This window comes from Meleagris gallopavo, chromosome 11, assembly GCF_000146605.3.
Source record: "Meleagris gallopavo isolate NT-WF06-2002-E0010 breed Aviagen turkey brand Nicholas breeding stock chromosome 11, Turkey_5.1, whole genome shotgun sequence".
NCBI lineage: Eukaryota > Metazoa > Chordata > Aves > Galliformes > Phasianidae > Meleagris > Meleagris gallopavo.
Window position 1 is genome coordinate 19,573,732 of NC_015021.2, and position 20,816 is coordinate 19,594,547.

Below are 20,816 nucleotides of genomic sequence, written 5' to 3' on the forward strand. Positions count from 1 at the left end.
CTGCGCTGACGCGTGTCGGGGTGCGGCCCCGCCGCCCGGCGGAGGAATCCCTGCCCGACCCCGTCTGCCCGCTGGGGATTCCCTCCCCGTAACCGCGCGGCACGCAGCGCACGGGAAGGGACGTTTCCCTGCAAGCCTTGTCTTAGCGAAAGGATTCTTTGCAAACGGTTCTCTTCGCTCTGTCCTCCCCTGAGGCTCTCAGCACTTAAGAAAAGTTTGGAAGCAGATTAGGAGAGGGCTTATTGTTTATCTAAAGATAATGATGTACATAATCCTGAAGGTAGAGAGTGAAGCCTTCTAAATGGGTTGGCTTTTTAGTCTGGACATCCTGTAGCAATCTACTTAATAGAATTAAAAAAAAAAAAAAAAAAGAACAATAACAGCTTTTCTCCTCTTCCAGATCAGCCTACTTTGTTTTTCCATTTGTTGCTTTAATTCCCATCATCCAGCAGCAAACATAGGAGCAGAGCATGTCCTGCTGTGGCTGCGCTGTTCCCTCAGCTGCCCGCTGCTGTGGCTTTCAGCTGTAACTCCGTGCTGCCTCTTCTTTCTTTTTCTTCTTTTTCTATGATGTGTTTGGTAACTTGGAGACAAATCTGATGAGTGACAAGACGTGGAGGCTGCGAGTTCATTGCTGCAGCTCCTGCCCCATGTGCAGGACAGCATCCAGAGCTGCGGCGCCTGCCTGGGCTGGGTCAGCGAGTGGGAGGTGGTGAGGTGAGTCCTGAGGTGATCAGAGAGCAGCAATGCTGCTGCCCAGCCGGCCTCAGTGAGGTGCTGGCAGGAGTCAGTGGCATCTGTTAGATGAGACCTGCAGAAATGTAGGCAGGACATGTGGTTTCTGGGATGTAGTCAGGCTTAGGAGAGCTAAACGTTTGGGAGCATTCTGGATGCGATGCTGTACCCAATTTAACTGACATCTTTTATAGGGTCAGAACATCAGGGTGGCTGTATTCTTAGTGTGTTTGGTGTCCATTGAGAGGGAAGCATTTTTAATTGCCTTTCTTGCAGACTAAATCAGTGCTGAATCTGTCTGAATGTTTGGCCTGTCTGTACAAAAGTACCACGTGGCTGGTGAGACCTGTTCTCAGAGCAGTTTCCTCTCAGGTGCCCTGGAATTTTTTCTGCTGATAAAGATGTTAGCACAGTCCTGTGTGTCAGCTCAGTGCCCTGCAAGCTTTCTGAGCAGGCTCTGTGTGGCCCACAGGCTCACAGAGACCCTTTCAGTGTAGCTCTCTTTTGTTGGAGGGCGGCGTTGGCAGCCGCTTTTGCACGCCCTGTGCTTTGGGATAATCTTACTGCACCCAGCAACCCCAAGTTAATGTTAGAATTTTTCAAGCAGGCTGTAATGCAAGATGGATGCCATCAAGACCAAATGCATTGCTTTTGCATTGGCAGTTCCTGCTCATTTTGCACTCTCTATTGAATTAGGTCAGGTTCCTCTTCAGTGTCTGCTCAGTTTACAACTCTGCAGGAAAACTTGCAGGCACTTGACAAATGCTGTCCTCCTAAATAATGACTTGAGCCCATCCTGCTCGACTAAGACAGCTGCATTCACGTGTGCACAACTACAGAAAGGCTGAGAAATGAATGTGTGTTTGCAGCTGTGTGTGAAAACATTGAAGATCTCTTCTGGAAGGTGGGTGCTTGAAATGATATAGCTGACCTCTTGCAAAAGTTGCTTTGCAAAGTCATGTTGGGATTCTGTGTCCCCTGTACTTGAAAGAAATTTTTCATAGATGTTTCTTCAGGTTCTGGTTCCTTCTGCTGTTTGGTTTCTGTTGTTAAATTTAACTGTGAGTGTAGGATTTTAGGAGAATGGGAAAAGAAACAAGACAAAGCTTTAACTTTAAATCTAACTTGATCCATTTCTGAAAAAAACAGAGAGGAGAGAGACTGGATGCAGCCAGCACCCTTCTCAAGGAACAGTGTTGTGCTCTGCTCTCTACCTCCACCAGTGACAGAGCTCAGCACTTCAGCCCCATGGCTCACAAGTTTCTCCTTGCAGTGGAGTTTCTGCTGCATCTGTTTCATCCTCAGCACTGCCTGACTGAGGGCCAGGAGGTTCCCTTGACACAAAGGCAGCTGCAGATAACAAGCACAACTTCCTAACCCGTGTTCATCCCATCATGGTAATGATTCCTAGGTAGTCAGCCCCAAATCTTTTTCCCCAGTTCTTCCTATCTTGGCTTTGTTGTGCTTCAAAACCTGGTTGCCTTCTTACCCTTTATTCAGAAAGGCAGAGATGTACATCTCATCCTTGTGTATTTCAAGAAGTCATACATAGATATCTGGGATGCCTCAAGCCACGTGGGAACCGGGAGATCAAATGTATATTTATGCACTTTGTTGTCACGTGAGGGCAAAGGTATAGGCTGTGAACTCCTGGAAAAATTATGATGAGAAACTCCGAAGGTTTGGGTTCTGAGTTAATTTGGGGCTGAATGGACATAAGAGCCATGAGCAGAGCTAGCAGGAGACCAGCTGTGGGAGATGTGGAGATGGGTGCCCATCTGATAGAGCCTTTCCTGTATACTTCTCTGTTTCCTGGATTTGCCTTTAGCTGGGTGTTACCTAGCAGAACAGGTTTAATGCCTTAATCATCAAATGATTTGTCAGCACAGGATTAGCAATTTGGGTTTTGCAATGACCTGATGAGCATGCAGTTGTGCACTTGCTGTCCCTGAAATATCACCTCTCAGAAGGACAGGAGGGTGTTTATGAAGATTTTAATAAAGGAGTTAACTAAGAAATGTGTGCTAAGGGACATCTTCTTTTTTAATGAAGAAAATACTTGACCAGTGTCTTGACCATTTACAAGATATTTCCGTGTACTCAAGAGCCTTTTAAAAGCACAATGTGGATTCCCTCTTTCTCATCTTAGGTTTTGCATCTCTGAAGAAGTAAGGAGACAGGTAAAGGTAACAAACTGCTTTGTTACTGAAGGTATAGAGATGAGAAGAAATATTCTTGCTTGATTTTTGAAGGCACGGAAGGTTCTTTCTGTTGTTGCTGTTATGTGCATGTTATTCCCATTCAGAAGACACTAGCATGTCAGAATAAGAGGCTCTGGCTGGCTGATGCCAGCCTTGATGTGTTTTTTGGAAGTAGTATTTCGATTTGTGTGATCGCAGCATGTTCTCACTGCAAAAGGCGTGATTTTCCCAGTGCTCATCATGGCACTGCAGTCTTTTCTGTACCTGTCTTTGTCATTAAGAGTATCTTAGAGTACTGGAAGAAAAACAGAAGTATAAGGCTCTGAAAATTACGTTACATGGCAGCAGTACTTCATAAAACCCAGTTCTTGTCTGGTTGGTCACTGGGACAAGCAGCTAAAAAGGGGAACCGAAATGGAGTGCGCTTGCACCCTTCATGGGGTCCTGGCTCCACAGTACTCCCTAGGGTCATAAGCTCAGGCTTTTCTGTGTTTGGTTCCTGTTTTGAGTGATGAGGATTAATGATGGATACCACCTGTACCGTGTCTTTCAATCTGTATCTAAAGCGTGATCAGTATCAACTGAATACTTTTATCTCGCTCTTCATTTGAATTTACACTGAAACTATTTGCATTGCACTATTGCTAACTCTAACTCATCTCCAAAGTCCTTTATCATAAAGCAGTTATTTTTCTTGCCTGGTCATTATTTTCACGTAAGAAATACGCATGGCAAAATGAATGCCCACTGTGTCAGCCCATGAGTAATGGACTCTTTGTGGACACAATCGGATCAGGAAATGTGCCTTTTGTTTTCCTGCACCTGTTGCTGTACTACAAATAAAATCATCCAATGTTTTATTAAATAAAATGAGAAGCCCTAATGAAATTGTACCAGCCATTACCAGGAAGTCTATTGAAAACATCCAGCAGCTGCTCAGCCTGAGTTTGTTTACACCGATAAGGCTGTTTTGTCCCATTCCTTATGTGTGAAGAAGCTACAGTGCAGTCCTAGCGTGCAGCAGAGCCTTGGAGTGTGTCATAGCACTCTCTTCAAGTTCCTTTTAAAGTATTTGATCATAATCTGTGATGTGACGTATTTGTGGATCTATTGTGAAGAATTTAAACTCAAGTACATGAAAGCGAAGCACTACGGGCCTTCCAGAAGTTGAGCCAAAGCTGTGAGCTCCTTCAGCAGGACGGGCCCAAAAGGCCACGTGCAGAGGTGTATTCCATGAAAGGGAGGATGTTGTGCAAATTAGGGTGGACCCAAAACCTGTATTTAACCCCAACTAATGGTGGTGCATAGCAGCATAGGGGGAATAGATCAGAACAGGGGAAATAAACAGCATACAGCCAGGTCCACCCAGTGATGGAAGAGCAGGTCTGTCCTCATGGTGACAGCTCCATGGAAGAGAGCAGTAGGTACTGATGCTTCTCTTTTCCACCATGGTCGTTTTTCCAGGTGGTACTTTTGTTTTAGTTGGTAAATTGCTTAGGTTGGTGGCTGCTGCACAGATAGTGACGCGGGGAGATCTTTGTCTCTAGGCACAGGTGGATATCACTGCCATGTCACACATCCACCTAACAGGTAGCACGTGGCAATATTACTAAATTAAGTTTTTATTATTTTGCCATTTCAACTTTCTTTTCTCCCCAAGTAAAAACAAGAATATTTTCACTTCTTTTATGAGAGAACAACTAACATCCACTGTGTTAAGTTTCTCCAAGAAGTGCCAATCAGCTGCCTGCTGCTAGACGTGCTGCCAGTATCACTGTTCTGCAGCATTCAGTGCATAGCAGTGCTCTCCAAAGCACTAAGTGCAAACACCTTCTGAAAGATACACTTGCAAGAGATCAGCCAAACTCATTTCAGCTCCTGCTGGCAACAGCAGGAATCCAACAAAATGAACTGCAGGGATGTCTTCAGGAGAAAACAGACTTTATAATTCTGCTCTTGTATGGTAAAGAGTAAGTTAGCTAGCAGACTGCAGTAAGAGTTGCTCATAAGGTCAGATGTACTGAAAATCAGAGGCAGCCAGCTGAAGATTCTTGCACAGAAAGGGCTGCAGTTCTGTTCTCAGCTCTAGATGTAAGGATGCAAAATGCAAGCACAAAGAAAACTAGCACCTGCATGAGCAAAGCATAAAGAGCATCTTAAAATAGCTGCTGAAATGAGTGAAACGGCTGTTAGCTGAGACCTTTACCATCACACAACGTTAATCTCAATAAGGTAATGAAGGCGCTGACAGGACTTCGTTAGTTATTTTAATTAGTTCTAACATACAAGTGTCCAGAAGTCAAACTATTTCTATAACGGGCCCTTTAATTTTTATGTTATATTCATTTAAGAAGTGGTCCAATTTATCTTATCTTATAGATCAAGTATCTCGATTTAAGGAACAAGTGACACCGTGTCCATGAGCTATCTATCCACCCGTTAAAATGCATTTGCACAAAAATAGGTATCTTCATTTAAAATGCTAATGCTGGAAGGAAGGGGAAGCAATTTAGGACTGAAAAGAAGTGCTGAGTTAGTAAAACTAAGATAAGGTTACCCTTATCTTCTGTGAGTTAGTTCAGGAAAGGAGGAAATCTACAGCTTCGGCTTAAGTGATCTAGAGGAATGATGCCAAGTTTTAACTTCTTAAATGTTTAGTTAACCAAAACATACAGCATATCCTCCAAATATCCAACAAATAAGGAATGCAGAAGAGAAACTGCACAAACTACTTCAAGATATTTATAAACAAGTTATTTATCGTCACTTCATATTAGCTTTGATTATCTATATTTCTGAACAAGCGAATACTCTCCCGTCTCTTCTGTTTAAAAAGTATTCCAGTTCCAGAAAATAGAAAGTTTTAACATTAAGGCATACATACAGCTATGTTGTTTGCTTTCATTTAATAAGGATCAATTTACTCATACTCAAATACATGGAATGTTGGCACAAAACTAAAGCTCTTGTGGAACAGCTACTGATCATACACAAATATTCTGTGAGGTCCTCTTGACTTGCATTTTCTCTGATAGACACACCACAAAATGGCTTTATTAATACAAACTGAATGCTGGATCAAATCTCTAAATAATAAGTAGCAGATAAAGTAAATGGTTTGCTTTATTTGTAAATTATGTACAGAATACATTTTTTTTAATTATGATGGAGCAGGAGAAAGAAAACAGCCATTACTTCCAAACCGTGCTGCTTCCTTCACCTGCTGGAGATGACATCTTTCTCTGAACCAGATGTACAAAAACAGTTTGGATTTCCTAAGTTGCTGGCACACAGTCTGGAGAAACAGAGAACACTGCAGCCAAATTCAGCACTACCAGCTTTTATATTTTCAGCAAAATACTTCTGCTAAAACTACTTTTCTTTATGGAAGTTTTCACAATCTTTGAAAAGGAAATCAAGAAACATATCAAGAAAGCTGTGGGCTAAGAAGGGCTTTATCTAACTAGCTATCAAATGAGTAGAACTAGGAATAATCCGAGATTTGGTCATTGAACTTTTACCTGTTTTACAAAAGGAAGTTTGAGAAGCAGAACTAATTGACCAGTTATGCAAGTACCAGAAAGCTGTGGTTTTCAGTGTTTGAGGACGATCTGGGCAATCTATTAATCAATAGAAAACTTGTCAGGTTGATAAAACTTCTGTAAATGTATATTAATGATTAACATAGTACCAAGTAATCAAGTTAATGGTTAAAAAATGAAGGAACTAGATATAAAACTGTTTGGTAACATGTATATTTCAGCAAACAAAGATGCTACTGTATGGTCTATGTTTTGGTGATCAGCCAACAAAGAAAATCCAACCATCTGCACATACTTAGTCCCACAGGCACAGCGAGTTATGACTTCTCGTGTGCAGGCCGACTTTCGGTGTCATCTTCCTCTTCCTCTTCACAATCTCCTTCATCTGTTTGCTGTTCAAGTTCCTCTTTTGTGATCATTTCAAAGTCGTTTCCATTTCCACTACTGTGCTGGGACCTGTCATCTTCACGCCTGTCACTGTCTGTGTCTGAATGCCGCTCTCCTCCTGAGCCTTCCGTTCCCGAGTTCCTCGTTGCTTCTGTTTTCCCTTCTTCTTCTTCCTTCTTCTCACTATCTGATTTCTCCTCACTGTCATATTTTTGCTGCTTTTTGGATTCTGATTTTTCCTCTTTCTTTAAGTCTGCTTTTGGTCCTTTGTATTCGTGTGTGTACAGGGGCCTGAAGGAGTCAATGAATCCCACATCTGCTGTAAGGTTTGGCAGGAACCAAAAGTGATGCCTTCCTCCGGTGATGAGCCAGATAATAAGGAAGAGGATGCAGCGAGCTGTATTAAAACAATTCGAAGATTTGTTATTGTAGCATTCAAAACACACAACGATGTCTGTGCAAGTCATGCTAACACCCACACAAAGCCACAGCAGCAACAAGCTTTGGGAAAAGTCTCTCACTTTTGTTACCAAGCCCTTCCCCCTGCCCCCAGTAATCATGTATCAGCTATGATTTAGCTCTTAATGCTTTCAAACCCTGGTTATATCATTCCTACTCCAGAATCTGTTTTTATGCTCTGGCTTTGGTTTTGCATGGGCTTCTTGGTTTCTTTTTTTGTTTGGTTTTAAACTGAGGAAGTAAAATCTCTGCTATACAGGAAACACAAATAGGTGACACGAACTGGAGGTTTCTTTCCTTCTGTGGCACAACTCTGACACCCAGTGGCCACCTGGGAAATACAGACACAGAATCAGTCTAGTTGTTGCTATCAACAAATTAATCAGATGTAATGGAGAGATAAGCATGTGTTAATGCATGGTACGTTTCTGCTTCTTCTAGATTCCTACTGAGGAAATGAAGGCTACTGACACTTACCAACAGCAAGAAGGAGAATACTGGCTACAAAACAGCCTGCACCTACGCTGAGGTAATATACACCAACACGCATTTCTGCTGGCCAAAGTGGAAACAGAGTTGCAGCTATAACAGCAATCACTAAATAGAAAGATAAAAAGAAAAGTATGAGAAACATAATTAGTTCTTCCTGACACATATATGAAGGTTCCAGGCTTACCATTTATTCAAGGTACTGGCTTAGCAACATATGAGTTAGATAATACTGTTTTACGCCTTGACTGAAGCCTTTTCTAGTCCCACTGCTGCTTTCATTATGGGTAGGCAGACACCTAGGATAATACCACATGCAGCAAGTTCTTGATCACCAGAGAGAACACTTCTGAAAAGGCAAAGGGCAAAAAGGCGAGCAGGGAGCTGCCCGTAACCTGCCCAGCAGGAAGCAGGCAGTGAGCTGGGTGCAGTCCTCGGGCACCACCAACTGATCAGAGAGCTGAATGCAGCCTCAGGAGGTGACACTTCTGGTCCTCTGCTGTGAAAAGCTAACAGGTACAGGTCAGGGTGCTGGACTAGCAGCACCACCAGCTGTGACCTCACTAATGGCTTTAATAGATTCACATTTGTATATAATCCACAACAGTTGCCTATGGGGCGACTTACAGTTTAAAGTAACTGAAACGAACAGCTTGCAACCTTGTGCAAAATCAGACATTTTCTAATGCAAACTTCAGCTGTGTCATCTTCTGTATTTTTTACTTTATTTGCAACTGTCCTCCCTCCATCCCAAGATCAAATGTGACTGCTGTCAAATCATGCTAAAACAGAACAAAAGAAGTTTTGTCTAGGAAGAAGATAAATTTCTCCAAGGAGAGATGCTCCTGCTTGGTGACATGCCTGCATTTGTGGTGCGCTGGCTAACGTCTGCTCTTACTTACCAAGTACAAGTCCCATGGCAAACGTTTTAAAGTGAACAGGGTCATAGATCCACACATACACCTACAACAGAAATAATGTTTAACACTTGAAAAAAAAGCTCTCTGATACAGGATTTTTTTTTCCCCCCTCACTCAAATTCTTAGTGCCACCCTACTCTGCTTTGCACTGAACCAACTGCTCTTCAGTCAGAACCAAAGGAAGACAAGGGGTACTGTGCCATAAGAAGCTTTGCATTTGAATAGCACTTGAAACAGGTGTGTGCCAATGAGAAAGCTGCCAAAAGAGCCAGCCATGGGGCTGCATGCCTGCATGCCTATACTGATTGCCTCGGTATGTACTGATCACAATCTGAGCCTGAGGGCGGGAGCCAAAGTACTGTGCAGTGCAGTGGCTGGAAGGGAAGGGCTCCTGCTGGGAGGGAATGCATTTCTGGGCTGGTTAAGAAAAACGTGAGAAGTTTCAAAATGCAGCTGTTGAAGAATTACTTCATGAAATAAGTTATTAGCCAGGTTAATTTAAGGTGATGTGAACATTCCTACAGTAAAACTGACGAGGAAATGCAAGATTCAGAGTATTAATGAATCAAGGTGATTTTTCTTGTATTTTTGTTTGTTTTTCCAATTTGCATCAGTATTGCTCAGCATGAAGCACAGAAAGTTTTGTAAAAATAAAAACATTTCTCGTCTGCCAAATAAAAAAAAATTAATTGCTTTGAAGAGCTTCCTTTAAGAGGAAAAAAAATAGAAAACCAAGAACAACAAAAACAACCAAACAAGACAATGTATGGAACAAAGCATCAAGCTGAAGTGCTCAATTCAGCTCAAGTCCCATCTGCTGCCCTCAACTACATACATTTGTACCCTCTGCCACAGCATGCTCATCTGAATGTCTACAGCTGCAATACTCAATACCAAATGTTTGCATGAGGATTCTGGCTCCATCTGAACCAGCGTTGTTCAGCCTTAGGAAAGATGCTTCCTGGTAGTGTTTTCAATTAATTTTATTTTTATTCTTCAACTGAACTGTTTTCACAGTTACAATTCAAAGAAGCAGCCAAGAACCAGTAAGCAGGAGCCCTCAGAGGAGTTGATGCAAACTACCAAAGGTCACCTAAGAAAAGGCAGTAAGACTTTCAGAGTGATGTGACTAAAAGTATTTAATATTCTGTGTCACTTCACGGCCAAAAACATAAACCACTGGGAATTACGTTTTCTATTAGACATCTAATCTAAAATTTGATATTGCAAGATCAGCCATCACACTATTATTTCTTCCTTCAACAGGACAAGAGAGAGACTGTGGAATTCCAGTGAATTATCTGACAATAATACACTGACATTAAATTTAGGAAGTACCCATAAATCTTACCTCATTTCCATCCAAGAAAACTTGGTCTTCGTGTGGCTCAAGCTTAAATTTCCTCTTAGTTCCTTTTTTTTGGTGTGCCTGGGGTCTCATCCTGAGGACAGACACAAACTATACGTAAAAAGCACACACAGGGTCTTAACTTCTAGTATTTGAATATATTGGATCTGATAACTTTTCACAAATTTAAATACATATAAATATATATCAAATGTGATCTTAACTAAAGATGTTTTATTTCCTCCTGGGTAGCCAAAGATAAAGGAATACTGCAAGGACAGAGAAATTTTATTTTACATAGTATCTAAGGACAAGACTATAACCCCAGGATTGCATTGTGTGTTCAAATGCATATCAAAGCTCCACTGACATAAACAGTCTGTGTAGAGACCACCAACTCTCTTGCAATTATTTGGTAGCTTGGTGCCACATTTACCACATGGGCATCTTTCAGAATCAGTTTCTGCCATTTTATTCTCTGCCTTCCTCAGTTCCTTTCATGTCTTGTGCTTCTCTCTTCCCTACCTCCTGTCTCTTTTCTCTTTGCTAGAAATAAACTAATTTTTGCCCTCTAAGTTAGTATCCACTGGCTTACATCAGCTACTAAAATATCAGTTTGATAATTAATGATTAAAAATTAACATTTAATAATGTAATACTTCAGATAGCAGGGAACTGGAGGAGTTCATAACTTCCAGTATCAGCATTTTAAGGTATCTCATATCTTATACTGGCTTCTTTGTTTAGGCTGTCAGCAAGTTTGTTTTGTTTATAATTCCCTTATTGGCCATGTAACTTTCTTCTGAGATCCAGACCTTTGTGTAGGCAGACTACGCCTTTAATTGTGTACCATTACCTCACTTCAGACTGTTGGAGCTGGACTAACTTCTGAGGCTATCCTACCAACTCTTGCTGGATTCAACCACTGAACACATAACAAAACACACCCCTCTTCACCGAGTGTCAACTGTAAAGAAAGTAAAGGAGAGCTCTGTGAAGTCTAAGCACTGTGTAGATTACAAATGGATCTCCCTTACACCAACACGGCCCACTACTACAGAACTATTCACAAGCACCAAGTATCACATCCCAAACTTTCTCACCACCAAACATGGCAAAAATGCTCTTTTGTTTTATGTGTGCAGCTGCACTGCTTTGAGATGTTAGGTCACATACACACATGTCAATCTATGCTGCAGTACTCTTGCACAAAGCATCCGTGCCCACCGAAGCTGAACAGAAACATTTTATTAACTCAGCCCAAGTTACAAGATGATGAGGTACACAGAGACACAAATGAAGTGTCTGCTTTGATCTGAATCAGAACTAGAACTCCAAATTGTAAAAAGATGTATTTTAAAGACTAAGACAAAGAAAAAAAAAAAAGCATCTCATACTTTGGAACAACCAACTGAATTTTTAAGCCCATGTAATCTTCACATCACTCACTGTATTCTCTGTTGACAGGTTTGTCTCTTTTCTCAAAGATCTCACTTACCTTCTTACACTCTTCTTTTTCACCATCCTTTTTCTTTTCTTTCTCCTTCTTAGTTTTTTCATCTTTGCTGCTTTCCTTCTTGCTTTTCTTCTCTTCTTCTTTCCCACTCTCAGCCTTTCCTTTTTCCTTTTCTTTCTTTGTATCCTTGTCAGGTTTCATTTTCATCACTTTTAACGCTCGATGAAAGAACTGTTTTTTCAGGAGTCTTAAAGTGAAAAAGGTTAAATGACATATTTAAGTGTGGCTGGAATAATCATGCTCACATGCAACCACGTTATTAGATACCAGTCTAGATTACCTATCAAAAATAATCTTGTAAAGCATAACTGAATGACAGCGATCACCGTTGTGAACCACCACGTCTCATGTCTTGCTTGGCTCTGTTTTTCACCTGTTCAAAACTTAATAAAACCCATACTCTTCTGTGGCTGCATTTTGAACAGATATAAAAGAATACATGAGATGTAGGGGTGTAGGAAGGAGAAAGCCATCAGGCCAGTTTAATTAGCTTTCCCATTAATCCAATGTTTATTTGCAAGTGCAGGTCAGTGTATTTCTTTGCAAAAATAAGGAAGTGCACATACAGGTCTTGGTAAGAGATGCAGGTTGAATAAAAGTATCATTGGAATTGTGGCACCTGTGCAAGCATTCCAGTCATGTCAGCTACAGACATACCTTACAGCATGAACATACTCAGCTGGCTGGGCCAAAGGAGGTGGCACTTGGCAGTCTTGAAGTTGTCACCAACAAGAAATGTCCGCAAAAGGACCGTACCCAAATTCCATGCAGGAAGAGCAGAACACTGCTCTTCAGACTGAGGGCAAACAGTGACATACGAAATCCAAGGGCCAATTCACCTCAGAAAGCCTGGCCCTATACATCAGACTCATTTGGTTTGTACTTGGTTTCTTTCATCTCTTCTGCAGATCAAGTCTTTATGCTGGACTGCTTGTTAAATTAGGTAAACTGACTGCCCTGAGCAGTGGCAACTCCCCCAGCTTTATCATTCAGCATGATGCTGTGTGTATAGAACATCCCTTTGGCCAGTTTGGGTCAGCTGTGCTGGCTGTGTCACCTCCCAGCTCCTTGTGCACCCCCAGCTCCTCACTGGTAGGGCAGCATGAGGATCTGACAAGTCCTTGGTTCTGTGCAGCACTGCTCTGCAACAACTAAAACATCAGGGTGTTATCAGCATAATTCTCATCTTAAATCCAAAACACAGCACCATACCAGCTACTACAATCTCTATCCCAGACAAAACCAGGACACAGGTATATTTAAAAAGAAAAAAAAAAATCCAACAACAGAAAAAAGAAACCTTTCTTCAGACAACTGTTCATGTAGTTTCTAGCAGCAGAAAATCACTTTCTTGGGAGCAACTGTTTTCTTCACAGCTGTATGCTTAGGTTGGCTCAGGCACTGTGCAGCCCACAGGTATGGCCTTCAGGGCAGCTCTTTCACAACCTCTTGGCTCTCTTTAGATCTGCTGAATGCAGCATTATTGCTGTAGTTTGCCAATGCCAAATCCCTGCATGGGAAAACTTCCTGAACTAAGATCAATACGTTAAGTGCACTGGGAGACCTTATGCACTAGAGGAGTATAATGAATTCAGGCAGTAAAGTGTTTTAAATATGGAACTATTCAGTGCAGTTGACACAGGATGAGGGAGCAGGATCTCATCCTTGTTTTCTGTTGGACAGGACAGGCAAAACAATTGCAATAGCTACACCAAGAGAGTTAAGGTACTTGCTTTTAATATGAATAAGTGTCTAAACAACCTTATCCTGGAGGAACTACAGGGCTAACATTCAAAACCCTGAGAGCAGTTCTGATGGCCAAAGGTGGTCTTATCATTATCAGTGATTTAGGAGTCTGCAAGAGAAAACGAGCTGCAGCCATGGTGCGGTGCCCAGCGGATCATCAGTGCACCAAGTGATCTTTTTGCACTGGTGGCAAAAAGCAGAGAGTCAAATTCATTTTACGCTTTTTTAAATTCATTCATTTGCACACTATGTAGGCATTCATTACACTGCTGGGCCTGAAGGACTTAGCCAACTCTGTCTCACCTGAGGCTTCAGAAATCAAAGAACAAATGTACAGGCACTTACCTCAGTCCAAAGATTCTTGAAAGGAAGACTTATTTTTCTGCTTGCATTAATATAATGTTGTATTTTACTACATTTTCTTGAAAAAGTAGCACAGGGATTAAAGTTCACTGAACCAGCTCTGCCTCAGCCCTAGAATTGAGGGCAGAATCTCACCTTGCTGAATGGCTATGTAAAAGAGGTCCCAAGAACAGTAAGTATTAGCCATAATCTTAATTTCTAAGCGGCTTTTGCAAAGCTCTTCAAGAGTAAGATGCAGCCCCAAAAAAGGGCAGAAGTCAGAATATGCTGCTCATCTAAACAAAGCATACTGAGTACTCTAAGCAATAGACATACCACATGAGAGGCATAACAAGAACCTCAAAGTTCTGCTTTTGCCATCGTGGCAGACAGAGGGAGGAGATGTGAGAATTCTGATCCTACCTACTTAAAATAACTTCACAATTTAGGAACTTGCTGCACCAAACAGCTTAATGAAAGCATGAGAGAGTTCTGGGAACAAAGATAATGAAACTAAGTTGTGTCTATTTCTCATCTTACACCCTCAAACGTAGTAATAAGAATACAATCTTTATTTTTACGTAGTAACACAAACGTCTTACGGTGTGTGAATTCCTTTCATCAAAGCAGCCTAAGCAAAAGTGGTTCTAAGTAACTCAGACATCTTGACAACTATACTCATTATTAAAATTGATGAATTAGGTCATACCTGTTGCAGTAATCAACTACAGACTCTCGAGTTGTAAATAAAGCTTCCTCCCCTTTTTTGGCCTTTGCCCACTTGGAATCCAGGAGGCAATCCACAGCTTTCGAGGCTAGAGGAAAAAGTGGAAAAAAATCCCCAAACATTTAACATCTGTGTTATCATCATCTACATTCCTTGAACCACACCACGCCAGACAGTCTATCCCAGTGATGTTTGGTACCCTCTCCATTTTTAAGATAAACAAGTGGGTACTGTTCTGAAGTACTTGACAACTACCTGCTTCTAAACCAGGTAGTAAAGTTAATTGTGTTTATTTCAGATCTGATTAATTTTACAGCTATCGAATGTCTAGCTAAGTTTTCCATACTGTAAGACCAAGACTTACGAGATAAAGCACTAATAATGAAAACAAAATCCCTCCTCCCCAGTACAATGTTAGCAGAAGCAGTACCATTCTCTGGTTAAAAGTAACCCTACCAATAAAGTAATCCACTCGGTGGCCCATCATGTTGGTGGATTTTGTCGGGCAGTTGAACCGTAAGTATTTAGCAACAGCCTTCTCCTCTTTGAATGGCTCACCCACCTCCTGCAACAGTAAAGGTGCAGAATTAATACAGGCTTAAACATGCAGAAAACACTCATTTGGGGCTCAAAAATCAGAAATGGCAGCATCTTCATTATCTTATGGCAATGATCCAGAGGTGATGACTATGAACTCATTTAGCAGCAGGAGAAAGGGCACATTACAGGAGGGACTGAGAGGCACAGACTGGGCACCTGGCAAATGGGAAGCTGCTTTCAAGGCTGGATGAAAACAGCGGTGAAACTGAGAGCAAAGGAAACCAACAGAGAGGAATTAGTATGTATGAAATGACAGCAATGCAGGCATATCGACAGAACACAGAGCAGCTCAATTTTCGTGTGAAGGAGGAGGGAAAACCATGTTGAAAAGAAGTAGAAACATTTCTGCAGAAGTTTTCAGTGCCACTGCATGACTACAGAATGACAAACTTCAGAGCAGCATCGAGGAGACTCTGTGAACCGAGGTGCTAGGAACAGCCCTATCCAGCATGGCTGGAAGCACATGGAACTTCCAAACATGCACTTTAAGAAAAAGAAGCCCTGTGAAATGGAAATGCAAAGTCAAGCAGATGCTACTACACCAAAATAAAAACTTCAGACAGTGAGAGCTGTTAATTTTCAACAGTTTGCACAGCTAACTTTCAAAGTCAACTGGTTAATTAATGACCCTCTCACAGAGATCCCTGCCTTTCCTATCTTTTTGCAAGGACATAGCACAGGTTTAACAGACCTCCAAATTACCAAAAGCACTCTGTGGTTTGTTACATCTGAGACTACTATTTCAAACTCAGAAAAAACAGTGTAAAACCCACCCAGGTGATCCTAACAGCCTCCATCCAGATGCACTTTGTCCTTTCTCTGTGATTTTACAAGCCTGTATGAAACACCAGACAGCCCATGGAAGATTTAGGTTGGATATTAGGAGGAAGTTTTTCACACAAAGGGTGGTGATGCACTGGAACAGGTTGCCCAAGGAGGTTGTGGATGCCCCATCCCTGGAGGCATTCAAGGTAAGGCTGGATGTGGCTCTGGGCAGCCCGGTCTGCTGGTTGGCGACCTGCACATAGCAGGGGGTTGGAACCAGATGATCACTGTGGTCCTTTTCAAGCCAGGCCATTCTGTGATCATCCACCACCTGGCAGTGCATATATGTACATAACTGAGGTACAGTGGTTTGATGTCTCTGTGTATGATACAGCTGTACCAGTCACTGTAACTCACCCATTACCTTACCAATTTTAGTCCTAGACCAGATCTGATTTAATAGCAACAAAATAAATTCCCGGACACTTAAAGAAAATGAATGAGTGTGTGCCATGCTTAGTGCCCAGAGCACTGCAAGGTGCCATGGATACTGAAGACTAAATGCAGCATCTGCATTTCAGAATAAAGCTTTTCTAATAGTTCCTACCAGCTCGTTACTCTTACAGCAACGATTCACAAGGCAAACGTTATTCTTCCTAGCTTGTAAAACAGCCAGAGAAGCTGAAGGCATTCACACCACTTAACTCCTCTGCTAACACTGCACTTTTTTTTCTTCTTCAAATATTTATGATTCTGCTCCGCCATGAGATGCACTGTGCAGGCAGCGAATGGCACCAGCAGTTTTTTATTGCTCCTTACTATCTTTTGCTTTGTCCTTTTCTGTGGGATAGTTCCACAATAATCCAAGCAAATCCACTCTCCTGTGAGAGATATTGCCCGAGCTGAACCAAGCTTGTTCTGAGAAAGCTTTCCCTGCAATCCCATCTCCACTTGTCACCTTAATTTCAGCCCTTTATTTGTATGGCCGTGGTTCCATTACAATATTATGGAGATGAAAGACAGCAAAGACGACTGCATTCCACCATAAAGAATTCAGCAGACACACTGGAGATGTCAGTATCCCAAGCACATGTTTTGAGCAATGCACTTCAACTGAGTTTTACGTTCAAATGTGGCAGCAGCCAACCACCACCAGGCTACCTAACCTTCCCATGCACTTAGAAAAGGATTATGTGGATTAAGCAGGGGGCAGTCTGAAATAAATTATAAAGCTTTAAAATAGATGAGATGGTCTTAAAAAGCGTATGAAAACTTTCTGGTATTTCAAGTTTGCTTTTATTGGAAAGACAGAAAGACTCAAGAAACATTTCAAGCAATGTATTTACAGAATGCTGTGAAAGGTCCTCTCAGTTAATATTCCACCATCATTTTCCAGTAAGTGAAAAATAGGACACTGCAATGTTTCCAAATACTTCAGCACGAGGTTTTATTTTAGACCCTTGCATCCAGTTTAATTTTATGCACTGAAAAATGCATGGGAAGTTGAGATCCCTGATAATTTACACATTCTGGAAGAATGCCATTAAAAATAAAACCAAAGCAATTTCTTATCTAGCCAGACAGAAGAATTTCAGCTACAGGAGGGCGGGAGGAGCAGTGCTCAGCCTGCCCACTTACTACTAACTGCACTGAAATATTGAGGCATTTCTAAGAGTAACCCTCAAGCATTCCTATCAAAACTGTGTCCTATCGGAATCCATAAAGCAGGTCGGAGATTTTCAAAGTGAATGGGAAGCACTAATCACATTCACTTTTTCCCATTATCTCCCAAATCAAAGCATAGCACAGCGCCTTCTGAACAGCCTTCAATACACAGCTGTAGCTCCCAACTTAATTAAACCTCTAATTGGGACTGAAACAAAAGAGGCCTGTGTACACTAAAAATCAGAACATCTGAACTGAGCTATGAAAACCACTGTAGGCAAGAGCTTCTTTCTTCCTTTCATCTCTACCCGAGTATGACTTATTCAGGTTCTCCTGGCACCATTCAGTGAAGGCCAAAAGACACAACTGTGGTTTGAAATTTCACTCATTTTTTTCCTGCTCTGCATCACAGGCACAACCCAAGACCAGAGGATTTCTTTCCGCAATAGAAACAAGGTTTCTGGAAAACCAGAACAGAGTAAATGATGATCATCCCTAACAGGACAAGTTACTTCACGTGCAGACAAAAATTACAAGGATTTATGCTTCTTTGTTTTAAAGGGGACGTGAAAATTCTTTGATTTCAGAGAAACAAGTGTTTAATTACTTTTCCTTGCTCCTAAATCTGTGAACCTTGGTTTTCAGAACCTTGTTTTTCATGCAAGATTTCTGCAGTCTACATTCATTTGGTACACAGCCAGCACCACGTATGAAATGCACGCAGACTAGAAGGCATTGAGTCTTAACTCATCAGTAAGCGCTGAGATCCAAATCTGCACAGACATTTTCCAGACTTTTCTTAACACCTAACTTACACTGCAGTAGCTGCAGTGAATTCCCACTGGCTGGAATGCTTGGGTGAACTCCACTAAGGAGCTATCACCATTTTAACCATCTTAGGAAAGCGAATCCAACCCTGAGGAGAAAAGGTCCCCCTGCATCAACCTCTGCAAGTAAGAAAGAGATCTGGGGGACGGCCATCAAACCAGGCACCTCTCGGAACAGATCACTACTAACTCATGGATGGCAATGCCAGCACTTCCCCACTGCTCAGGGACAAGCTGTTCTGCTGGGCCGAGGACTCAGACGTCAGCATCTCAGAAGGTGCCGGGTGCATCAGACTCTTGGGACTCTACCAGAATTTATGATTAAAAAACAACGGGCCAGTTGCAATGCAATTTGTGTTACTGGACTGGTGCACTGTCACCTCAGAAGATCCCTTACATTTGTACACAAAACCTGAACCCGCAGGAAGCAGCAATGCAGCCGTTGCACACCTTCCTTCCTTCCAGCAGAGCCAAACCAGCAGGGCAGGGCTGTTCATCCTGATTTCTATCTGTCCATCAGCAGGAGAATCTCAAAGCATGAATCCAGACATCAATTTGCAGTTGGGACATTTGCCAAATCACGGCCTTAAGCACTGTTTCCTCTATTTATAAAAGCGGTATTTATACACATTAACATTTCTAGAGCAGAGGGCAGGGCATAAGATGCTACACAAGTGCTATTAATCGCAGCGCAAACACAGCCCCACACGGGCAGAATAAAACCATGCACAATGGAATCTGGCCAACGTAATTAAAACTTAATGCCTACTTAACAATCAAACTGCAAACCTGCCAAAGTGCCACGAGTTACCAACCTGCCAAAGAAACTGAGTGAAGACGCTGTGTTTAAGCGAGGATTGTGGGACTGACTGCTTTTCCCAGGAGATGAAATAGCTTTTATTGGGTTACTGGAGTAAAAGGCGTTCAAAGACACCCTGCTTCTTTCGAGGGGCATTTGTCTGAACACACTCACTTCTCCACCACGTGTCTGTGTTAATTGCAGATAAATTGCTGTCAGCAGTGACACTGGAAACTTTACCTGTAAGATGTCTTCATTCCGACTTCTGAAGTTAAGATCTCTGTGACTTCTGTAACGTTTACCTTGTTGCCACAGGGAGAGCCTAAGCTATGCAATACAGATTAGGCAACGTATTTTGTTTTACAGAATGCATTTTCATAACAAATCCTTCCTGATACCACTTCCGATGGGAAACACATAAAGCAGGCTTGAAAGAATTCTGAACTATTTTACTGAGACTTTTCCACACCTCACTGGCCTATCATCATCTCTATTGTGATGAAGGACATGAAGTTATTCAGAAGCCCATTTCTGGGCACACAGCAGTTGTAACTGAACTCTACACCATCAACCCTTCCCACAGCTATAAACATTGTTTTCTGTTAAAATCTCACTCTTTTCAGGGCATACAGCTCCACTTAATGACACTGGGGCACTCATAAGCCAGACCTGCATAGAGTACAGCAAGCAGTCTCATTAGTAGGGGGCACGGATCTCTCTAAGATAAGCACTCACTTCTCAAGCACTTGGGACACCTACAAACAAACGCCTCATTCTCCCTTTTGAAAGAAAAACCTCGCAGAGCTATCCTGAAACACGTTAATTACACAGGGACCGCGGCAAGAAAGCTTAAAAAGGTTAGAAAGAAAACTAAGCCAGAAAAATACATATTGCTTTATTCACTCTGCCCAATTAAGAACACCCTCTGGGCATTCAATGGCCTTCTTTGTTCATTGTTTGGCCTCCCCACTGTTGTTGACATACACTGGGAAACTACCAAGAAGCAACAGACATTTATTGTTATAATTATATCGCATCTTCAGGCCACAATCTAAAACCACGTTAACCTAGACACGGATGCAATTACTAACAAATCTATTGCTCACAGGCTGGGAGTAAGCTTGTGCTAAGCCCAGAGCCCGGGGTGTCATACGTGGCATTTGAGCACATTCGGCTAGTTTTGATGGATGCTGTGTGTGGTAACGGGGGTCTGCGACGGCTCTGAAATGATAGCTCTGATGCCTAACACCTGTGATAGGTAAGGTTCAACAAGATTACAAGATTCTGATTAATTACCCCCTGCTTTTCCCTCACAGAAATCTGAATTAAAGCGCAAAAAGGAAGCACTGCTGTAGTGCCACATCCGTGCATCCATGGGGAGAGGGAAGCAGACGGAAGGATGGGAGGAGAGGACAGGAGGAGAGCGCGGATGGCGGCGGGCACGGCGACGAGGTACGGAGTTTGTGTCTGCCGGGCGGCGCTACAATTGCTATCACAAACATTATCTCTGCTTACGGCACAGCAATAAACCCTGAACAAACACCGCCGAGTGTGGGGTTAACAACAGAGGGCACTGACGGTTGTTATAGGAACCGATGCCGTCGGCGCAGCAGCACCTGCACCGCACGCTTCAGGAGCGGCAGCTCCGTCCCGCCCTGCGGGGACGGCACCGCGGCGTCGCCTCCGCATCTTAACGCGGCCCGAGGCCGGCCAAGCCTCCCCTCAGCGCTCTGCAAAGAATAACTTTC

The 20,816-nt window shown here is 42.3% G+C and overlaps 1 protein-coding gene across 1 annotated transcript; it reads right to left on the minus strand.

Moving 5' to 3' along the window:
• Positions 1–5,665: 5,665 nt before the first annotated feature.
• On the minus strand, positions 5,666–15,010 carry SEC62 (SEC62 homolog, preprotein translocation factor; the record flags this gene model as incomplete). The annotated part of the gene is given in 8 exon segments (XM_010716937.2): positions 5,666–7,262; positions 7,802–7,921; positions 8,716–8,776; positions 10,085–10,145; positions 10,147–10,175; positions 11,580–11,784; positions 14,395–14,500; positions 14,869–15,010. Coding segments are annotated over 8 exon segments (1,191 nt in total), but the record flags the coding sequence as incomplete, so codon positions are not given.
• Positions 15,011–20,816: the final 5,806 nt, after the last annotated feature.